Raw genomic sequence first — 10,350 nt, 5'->3', positions numbered from 1 at the left:
ATCGTCCCTTCCTCGTCGGAGCCGGACAAATCTAGTTGTAATAGATAGTCAGGAAGTCGTCATGCTAAGGTCCAATAAAATCAGCACATCAAAATAACAACTGTCGCGGTTGAAGAGAAGTGTATATCAAAAGGATATGTAGACATACCAACGAAGAGCAGATCCAAGTGGATCCACCGAACACAAACGTCGACCGAATCCCGCGAGATTCTTCGGAGATACACCTCCAATGGTGCTAGAGACGCCACCAGAATGAGTGCTAGACGGGGAGAATCATATTCTATCTTTAAGAATCATCCGCCACCTCGTCCTTTTGAGCATGACAAAAACCCTAAATGTATCAAAATAAAATCTAAAATGAAGGATGAGGCCTCTCACCAGTAAGGGCCAAGATCCATCATAACTCCGTTTTTATGTTCAAACAAAGGATATGCCTGTAGTGAGTGTATGCAAGAATCTTATGTTTGTACCAGTAGTAAAATCCATGATGTTTTTGTGTTCATTGAGTGATTACTATTTGACAGTTTTAACGCCAAGTACAAGGTATGCACATATCTTTGAATTTATTGTTGATCCCGTTGTAGACTCTAACACACATTTTACCATACGAAAGTAGTAAAGAACCATGCCAATAGTTCAATTTATACTCTAGAAGTGTATGCAGTTTGCTTACCTAATCAAACACGACAAATCGCCGTAAAGATATTTTTTACTCCACACGTTTAAGGGGCCTCTAAACTATCCATATATATATAAAAGGATGAGCTACACACACATGAGAGGGGGGGGGGGGGGAGACAGAATACATTGTTAGATCTTTGAAACAAGAAAAATAATGTAAATATGTGGTAGAATCCTGTATGAATGGCATCAAGTTGGTGAGAATATTTCTGTAATCTCTCCAAGTTTGAAACAAGTTTAGTAGACAATGAATTTCACTTAGGGTTATCATAGTAGTTTCATTGTTTTTGACCACCTTTTCTGTTTTTGTTGTGTTTTGGTAAAATCTCATTAAGTTTCACACATGATTCATAGGCTTACAGCGATTCACATAGGTTTCATAAGAGTTTCACGATTTATTAATCATCTTGTTTCCAAAACTTTAATGGTGCTTTCGCAGATGCTTTAGTTATATTTCATTTGTTTACAGGTTAATTCTATCGAGTCCACATTCAAAAGTTCTAAGTTGTTATGCAACACTGATCTTGTTTTTGAATAGGCATTAGAAATTGAATAGCTTAAGTGGATTAGCATTCTCATAGTCGTCCGGAAAATGTTGACATTTGAAATTTAGAGGTGTGGGAAAGTTAGGGAGAGAAAAACAATGCGACTTGAAGAGACAGATAACATCTTAACCCGTTAATTTATAAAGTGGTTGTGTCTTAGACATATTTATTATGATCCTAACTATTGAACTTCATATTGATACAACAAAATGTGCTCTGTGATTGTGTCCTATAATTTTTTTTGTTGACAATGAAAATTGTATTCATGATGTGTAAGTTTTTGATTACAATCAAAATCTCAAACATAAGTAAAATGGGAGGACACTCCAGTTATCAACACAACATCGCCATGGGATCTTAGGATTGGTACAATAGAGTACATAAAATCAACGAGTGTCATTTCAGGTCCATGCACACAATTATAAAAGATTATAAGATTATTTTTTAATTTGTTTGATGTCATGCATCCAATGCAACAATTGAAACATATTTACTCATCTTTTGTTTATTTTTGCTCTTTTATTCTACGACTATATTGATGTGCTAATCTGAAACTAGCACAGTCAAAGATGACACTCTAGTACAATATTTATTCTAATTTAAGTAATTGTAGAAAATAGTTTTTCTTCCTAGGAATGCCTTGATTTGAAACTATAATCTGCTCAGGCCATGACATCAGTAACATAGCCATATTGTTGGATTTGAAACCCGTGTCTAACATATTTCGAATACTGTTGTAGCACCAGTTCCATGTAATGACTACTTCTGGAATGACTAGTTTTTTGTTCAAATGGATACTTGTGAAATGATTGTCATTGTTTTGTGGATGCATGAATTAAGATATGGATTGCCGTTCAGATTGTTCCACAGGACCAAGCATTTCCCACGGCTAGCACAAAAAAAAAGTACTAGTTCTGAAAAATCAATATCATGGGTTGTTTCTATAGAAAAATCTATTATATTACCGATGAGTCCTCGAATATCATGATAGGGATCAATGTGCCGTGCGTTGTAAAAAAAAAGAAAACTTACATCTGAACATATCAAGAGTGTATGCTTCGTATAAGCATTTCTTACTCCATAAATGGTTATAGAACAATATACTCATATATGTGTAATGAAACAAAACATCGACAAACATGATGAAGGTTCGTCCAGATTAATTTATTTATTTCCCCAATCATAGTAGTAGCACTAGAAGCTAGACTCTTAATAAATGGTTCGACCGCCGTCGATACAAATAACCTGGCCCGTGATATAGGACGCCGTGGGCATACAGAGGAAGGATACCACTGAAGCGACTTCCGTTGGCTTGCCGCTCCGCCCCATTGGGATCCGCGAGCAAGCTTGCTCAAGGGCATCCGGCTCTAACTGTTGGATCCACAACAACCAAAGTATATATGTTAGTAACAAAATAGAAGTTACATAAAGGGGCTCGCGTGTTGGCTCCAGGGAGCACATGCCCGTGAACAGTAACACAAAAAAGATATTAAATATTTCCAAAAAAACATTTTTATGTAGATGTTTATGTTAGCATCGCAAGCATACATGGCAATTTTCATGCGAAATGGAGGGGCGGTGTATCTCGGCAAAAAAAATTAAAAAATTGGGATGACATTTTGGGATAACTTTTGATGTTCAATTTGTTTTTTATTGCACAAGCCAAAATTCTTAACCTTTTTGAATCAAAATTTGCAGGCGGCATTTGAATGTGTCTAAGCACACATAAAATTTTGTCTTGATTTTTTTCATTTCAAAAAACATTTTTGGGCCTGGGAGCATGTGCCCCCAGGAGCCAAATTGACTTTCCGTTACATACGTATGAATTGTTTTAACAATAAGTCAGCTCATATATCTAACTAATCTAGGTAATTGTTGAGTATTTTTAGGACATTATATACTTTGGAACAGGGCTAGCCAAAAAACAAATGGAGTCACAATGCATTCTCAACACCTACATCTTTGATCATGTCTGTGGCAACAATGCCTGGGGCAACGGAGTTCACACGGATATTGTCTCTAGCCCACTCAGTAGCGAGGCTCCTTGTAAACTGATTCATTCCTCCTGCATGTGAGCCAACATGTACAAATGAGAAACGAAAACCAAACAAGAGGTTAGGACACATTTATTTGTTTGGAGTATTCCATAATCTTGTTTATCTTGTCAGACGTATATGTACCTTTTGTGATGCCATAAAGTGCGAGGCCTGGGTAGCCAAATATACCTCCAACAGAGGAGATGTTGACGATGCTACCTCCTCCAAGTACAGAGGCCTTGATGAGTAGAGGGTGGGCGAGCTGACTAAGGTGGAAGCTCGACTCTAAGTTAGTCTCCATCAATTGTGAGTAGTCGTCCGCCGTCCACTCCGTAGCGGCTTTCAAAACCAATTGCCCCGCATTGTTCACCTGTGTTGTCGATATACAGGTTAAGAAAGTTTCATAATTTTTGTGGGTCTATTTTGGTATTTTTTTTGTTACTCCTTCGTTTGAGATATTCCATATATTAAGTGAGAAATTTAGCCAACAATAGGTAATTTCATTGGTATTTTTTATCTAGCACAAAAAATTAAGGTTGTTAGCTTCATACTAAGACAACCTAGTAAAATTACAATTTATATCACATATAAAATATATTAATCAGGCAATTTGTTGGCTGAAGTATTTTCTTAGGTCGCTACAAATGTGAGTTCATGCAGAAACCGTATTTAGCATTATTATAATATTCTTTCTCCAAAACTTACATGGTGAATCTAAGAAACGAAACAAGGTGGAGCATTCGGGGTGCTCTATATTAACCAAAATAAACCTTAACATGGGAAGCCTAGTCCAACGGCCGAACCGGAAGCTCAATGGTAGGGCCGGACTTGGTCTCTAGTTTCGGCCGGAACAGAAAGGCCAAACTATCTTAAAAATAGGAGATAAACTAATCAAGGAGTACTCCTTGGGGAGCCCTCACAAGGGTCATTTTTGGTGGGCTGGGAGTGCGACACTTGTCACGCTCTTAGCCGCCGTCACATGTCGCGTGCTGAACACTTCCTCCAGATTTTGTTTTGCTTATATTTCCGGACACGTTTTCAACTTTGAGATGATTTTTTTCTTGTTTTTTAGCTTTTCGCTTTTTCACTGGTTTTCCTTAGATTTTGGACACATTTTTTCTTCTGCGATATGCACAATTTTTTTCTTTTGTGTTAAAAAATATGATTTTTTTTATTATTATCCTGCATGAGACACATATTTACTTCTTGTGAAGACACAAATGTGTTTTTTCCCTTCCGTGAGAGGCGGAGATTTACTTTTCATGGAGGCATAGATTTGCTTCCGCGAGAAGCACGGTCGTGCCTGTTAGAAAAATGAAAAAACATACTTTTTCCTTCTGCGATATGCACAAATTTACTTCTCGTGGATGCACAAATTTGCTTCCAGGAGAAAAGGAAAGAAAAATATATTTTTATGAGAGGCACAACTTTATTTCTCGTGAAGAAACATATTTGTTTGCACGAGAGGCACATTTGTGCCTCTTGCAAAAAGGAAAAAAACACACACTTTTTACGTAAGAGTCACATATTTGCTTCTGTGAGAGGCACAATTGTGCCTCTTCGGAACGGAAAACGGACTTGCTCTTGGTTCGGGATTTTTTGTGAAAAAAAGTTCGTCAAACCAATCAACATGAGATATAGTTTTAAAGATCTCGACAAAAAGAATCCAAGATTTGAACGCACTATTCAAGGGATAAAGTGTTTTGAATAAACAATTCTATGCTAAAAGAAAAAAAATTCTCATGTTACTGTGTGCCACTTCTCACAATCTTAGAAGGTGGAAATGATCTTTACAAAGGGTACTTCTTAGTGATTTCATAAAAAAAGGATTTTAACAAAAATATAGCTCTAATAGTGCTACATTTAAATACACTGGAAATGATTTAATCAAAATAGCACTATTTCGTTGTTTCGAACCGGGGCGGGTCGGGTTCTTGTTTTGCATTGAACTCTTTAAATCCCGGCCCAAGGAATGCCCTAGATAAAATCAAAATGCATTAAATGTCGCAGTTCTTTGTTTTTCGCATACATGAGTATGCTTTGATGTGGTCCTGGCGGCATATATTAATCAACTAAATTTCTAGTGGTAAGCATCTCCTCCTTTCCGGTTTATAGGATTCAATTCAAAAATCTCATCAACCGAGGTAAACAGTGAGTGGTGGAACAATTTTTGTAGTTTGCAAAAATACTAAATAAAATCGCTTGTTTTTCACAGAAAATATGTTTACCAATACATTAGTTACAATGCATGTATGCTTAACCAATAAATAGCCAAGATGCTTTACATACATTGATGAGTTTTATTTTAATTCTTCCATGCGGAGATTTAATGCACCTTGAAATTTGAATAAGTGATGAGAAGTAATAAAATTGAGAATTATAAAACGGAAAAACTGAAATTTCTAAATGAGCTCCATAAATCAGAAGGGAAGTAGTATGTGGATGAAGCAACGAAAGGCAAATTCGGCTAGAGCTTACCAGTATGTCCAGCTTGCCCTCGAAGGATTCCCTGACCGTCTCCATGAGCTCCTCCCTCGCCGCGCGCACGGAGACGTCGCACACGGAGACGGTGATCGCCAGCTTCTCCTCCTCCCACTGCCGGCGGCACTCTTCCAGCTCCGCCGCGTTGCGGGAGCACGTGTGCACCCGCGCCCCAAAACCGGCGAGCTCCTCCACGATGGCACGCCTACATACACACGAATCGAGCATGATGGCTTTCGAAAACTCGAGAGAAACGCACGTGCACCCACGTGTGTATTACGTACCCTATTCCTTTGCTGCCGCCGGTGACGAGCGCCGTCGCGCCGGCGAGGCTCCACCTCTTCTCCCTGCCCGACGTCATATCTCCTTCTCCTCCGCCGGTGATGAATTGAATGTAGGATGCCGTTGTACATATATATTCTGATCACATCAACATTGTTGAGGTAATAACGAGTCTTGAATCAGCTCTGCAAGACTGGTTCCTGCCGTGCTAGGCCAAGAACATATATAAACTAATAACGAGAGGGTATAATATTGTAGAGCAGGCCATCATTTAGATTTTTGCTCTTGCTGATGTTGTTAGACTGGATAGTTTGTCTCTTTGTGGTCGAGTTTTGGGTTGGTTCGGCCGGAGAGCCTCGATCCTCGTAGCACATATGGCAATGGACATGCGTTACACCAGTGTTGCCGGCCAGTTACCAAGCACTGGCCAGAGACCTCTATGGCTTTCTTCTCTCCTAGATTTCGAGGGTCATTGTGAAAGTGACCAAAATCAAGGGTAGAATATACGGTTAGTTTGTTGACCTGTTTCACACAACCAGTTTAATCACACAAGTCAATGTACATCCTAATTGTGCATAGACCCCGGTCGTGTGCTTACTGTGTTCGTATCTTCTTGGTACGACGACAGTTTTGAGTCAATGAAAACACCTTTGATGAGAAATAATAGCAAAATGATCAAAATCTCGTCACACGAGACCCAAGTAGTGTATAAAAGTGTCTCACTAATAAGGCTTCTTTGCGGACTACCAGACTTTTCAAACTGTCCTTTGTGGCGATTGCCTTCCTCCCGTCTCTCCCTGTTCTCATCCCTCCTCCACACCCCTCTCATTGCCGGCCTCCCTCACTCCCTCTTATGGCGGTGCTGCCCCAGAAGGGGATGGTGGGTGGGGGCCTGATCCCTGTAGTTGTTTATTAAATAAAAAATATTTATATAACGTGAGGTCTTATTGACTAGTTGGTTAGTGCAGCTGTGGTAATACCTAAAGGTGCATGGTTTGAATTGTGTTGCTCATGTTCTTTTTTGTCAGTTTAAAAAAAAGAGAAAACATGAACATGCCTGCCCAGCAAAGTAGGGTGTGTGCGTATTAAAATATGACCATCCCGCCCTTTATTATGAAGAGGTATCGATAGTGTTCTTCTATTTGTGATAGCGGCTCATCATCCTGTCCTTTATTATGAAGAGGAATCGATAGTGTTCTTCTATTTGTGATAGTGGCTGATAGGGGTTGAAGTTGAAGGCCGGTTGGGCGAATCTGAGGGTGCTGCAACGGTTCTTCCCTTGTTTTTTTGTTGTCATGGTGATGGTGGAGAAAGGGTGTGAGCACTTGCTTCAGTTTCCTCTGCTTGCTGGTTAATGCCATATTCGAGCTTTTGGCATTAATGGTGTCTTCCCGTCATACAAAATCGAGCATTGGAGGCCATTTTCGTGCATGGCCCACCGACGGTTGCACATTCCACCTCAAAGCCCGCATTGCTAACGCTTGGAACCGCGCCAACGGCTACAAAAATCACCTTCAATGAATCTACATATGTATACCTCTGTGAATCGAACTTGCGATGTGGGGTGTCTAGCACATTCTCCCTCTGTGAATCACTAACGCTTGGAACTGTTAGACAATGTATTGTTACGTATGCACACGGTAGTTGTATAAACCGTGTGTATCACGTCATAGGTGTGCGTGGGGTCGGTTGAGTTGAGGATAAGTGTTAGGATCAATCTCTTTGTGTTTAAACTGTAATCTAGATTTAAGCAACGCTATGGTATTGATTATGAGGATACTTTCAGCCCTGTTGTCAAAGCTGCTACCATCAGGCTGATTCTTTCTGTAGCTGTTTCTAGAAATTGGTGCATGCGACAGTTGGATGTTAAGAACGCATTTTTGCATGGTGTTCTGGAAGAGGATGTCTTTATGCGACAACCCCCTGGGTATATTGATCCACGCTTTCTGCATATGGTTTGTAAACTTGATAAAGCTTTATACGGTCTGAAGCAGGCACCTCGTGCATGGTACTCTCGGTTGTCCTTCAAACTCCAAAGTCTTGGTTTTCTACCATCCAAGAGTGATACTTCTCTCTTCTTTTACTCTCGACATGGAGCTACTATTTTCATGCTCATCTATGTTGATGATATTATTGTTACCAGCTCATCAGTTACAGCAGTTGACGCTCTTCTCATTGATCTCCGCATGGATTTTGCTCTCAAGGATCTTGGTCATTTGCATTATTTTCTTGGTATTGAGGTAACCCCTGCTGATGATGGTATTGTTTTATCACAAGGAAAATATCTGCTAGATCTCATTCATCGTGTTAATATGACTGGTTGCAAGCCTGCTTCTACACCCTTGTCTACCTCCAACAAGTTATCCCTGTTTGATGGTACACCTCTTGGCAGTGAGGATTCTACTAAATATAGAAGTATTGTTGGTGCCCTGCAATATCTGACCTTGACTCGCCCTGATATTTGTTTCTCAGTCAACAAGGTTTGCCAGTTTTTGCATGCTCCTACTTTTGTTCATTGGACTGCAGTAAAGCGAATTCTTCGTTATCTCCAAGGAACTTCAACTCATGATCTACGCATTTGTAAGTCTGCCTCCATGTTGGTCAGTGCTTTCTCTGATGCAGATTGGGCTGGTTGTCCTGATGACAGGAAGTCCACAGGGGGCTTTGCTGTGTTCCTTGGAAGTAATTTGGTTTCTTGGACTACACGCAAACAACCCACTGTTTCTCGTTCAAGCACTGAGGCTGAATATAAAGCTCTTGCTAATGCCACCGCTGAGGTAATTTGGGTGCAAAACCTTTTGACAGAATTAGGTATATCTCATCCGCGGTCTGCTTCCCTTTGGTGTGACAATCTGGGTGCTACCTACTTGTCTGCCAATCCTATTTTTCATGTCAGGACCAAACACATTGAAATTGATTATCATTTTGTGCGTGAACGTGTTGCTCAAAAGTTTCTCAATATACGGTTTATTCCTACTAGTGATCAAGTGGAAGATGGGTTCACTAAGCCCCTCACTGTTCGGCAATTGAAGGTTTTTCGTCGCAATCTCAACTTGGGCAAGTTGTGATTGAGGGGGAGTGTTAGACAATGTATTGTTACGTATACACACGGTAGTTGTATAAACCGTGTGTATCACGTCATAGGTGTGCGTGGGGTCGGTTGAGTTGAGGATAAGTGTTAGGATCAATCTCCTTGTGTTTAAACTAATCTCCTTGTGTTTAAACTGTAATCTAGATTGATCCTAACCTCCTTCTGTTGTAATCTCCTTGGCCAAGTGCCCTATATCAACACGCACGCGTCCCTGCATCGTGCATACACTTCAGCCACCGATTCTCACAGGAACCGCGCCAACGGCTACAAAAATCACCTTCAATGAATCTACATATGTATACCTCTGTGAATCGAACTTGCGATGTGGGGTGTCCGGCACATTCTTGCCTGAGCCACTCCTTTATAAAATTTAGGTCCCGATATTCATCACAAGTATGACATTAGACATTCGCCAACACATCGTATGTGACGTATGTAGGAGACAACCAACACGGGTTGTATGTGGGCGAACATTAGAACTGTCCATACGTGTGGGCATAACTACTTCGTGCCACACATCCAACAAATACTATTCATCCCCACCCCGCCCGTGTGACACGAATCAAATCTCTCCACACATCGTGACACAACTACGTTAGTCACCCGCAGGATGACACTTTACTTACCCCGGTGATGGCAACTTTATTATCCGGGATGACAAATGTAGTTGTAAAAGCATGACAACTCTCTCTGTTTTGGTTAACTATAGTTACCCGCGGGATGATACTTTAATTATCCAAAGATAGTTGTCATGTGTGTTTATCTAGTTGTGACGTTGTGGTCCAACCATAGTTGCCATGTATGGTTAATCATAGTTGGCATGTGTGTTTATCTGGTTGCCACGTACGCGCAACTGCAGTTGTCATCTAGCAATGTACGAGCGTCGTGTGAGTGAAGAGCAGTTCGCCCACATGCACATGGACCAGTTGGTGACTGTGTGGGCAAAAACCGGTTCGCCCACACGACATAGCTGGCAATCACGCGCTACAGGTCATGTGGGCGAACTCTCCCATGCCCACACACACGATGATGCCTACGTAGCACTGAAATTTCAACAGATTCCTTTAGAATTCATGTAAAATAGAATCAATATAGATCGATGCATGTGGGCAAAATGCAAACATTCCACATCGTGTGGACGTTAGCATTTGGGTACAATTTTGCTTGACGAGTAACGATGGCATTATTAAGGGATTGGTTAGAACTCATCTAGCTGAGACATAACTATGCTCTC

The 10,350-nt window shown here is 40.6% G+C and overlaps 1 protein-coding gene across 1 annotated transcript; it reads right to left on the bottom strand.

Annotated features, from left to right (window-relative positions):
- Positions 1-1,888: 1,888 nt before the first annotated feature.
- LOC123402074 (noroxomaritidine/norcraugsodine reductase-like) lies at positions 1,889-6,104 on the bottom strand. Its single transcript, XM_045095939.1, has 6 exons — positions 6,028-6,104; positions 5,741-5,948; positions 3,407-3,632; positions 3,185-3,291; positions 2,473-2,597; positions 1,889-1,976 (listed from the first exon to the last, which is right to left on the bottom strand). The coding sequence occupies exons 1-6, from the start codon at positions 6,102-6,104 to the stop codon at positions 1,889-1,891; spliced, it is 831 nt and encodes a 276-aa protein (XP_044951874.1).
- Between the last annotated feature and the right edge of the window lie 4,246 nt (positions 6,105-10,350).

Source organism: Hordeum vulgare, chromosome 1H (genome assembly GCF_904849725.1).
Source record: "Hordeum vulgare subsp. vulgare chromosome 1H, MorexV3_pseudomolecules_assembly, whole genome shotgun sequence".
NCBI classification, from domain to species: Eukaryota; Viridiplantae; Streptophyta; class Magnoliopsida; order Poales; family Poaceae; genus Hordeum; species Hordeum vulgare.
This window is presented reverse-complemented; position numbering and strand designations above follow the sequence as displayed.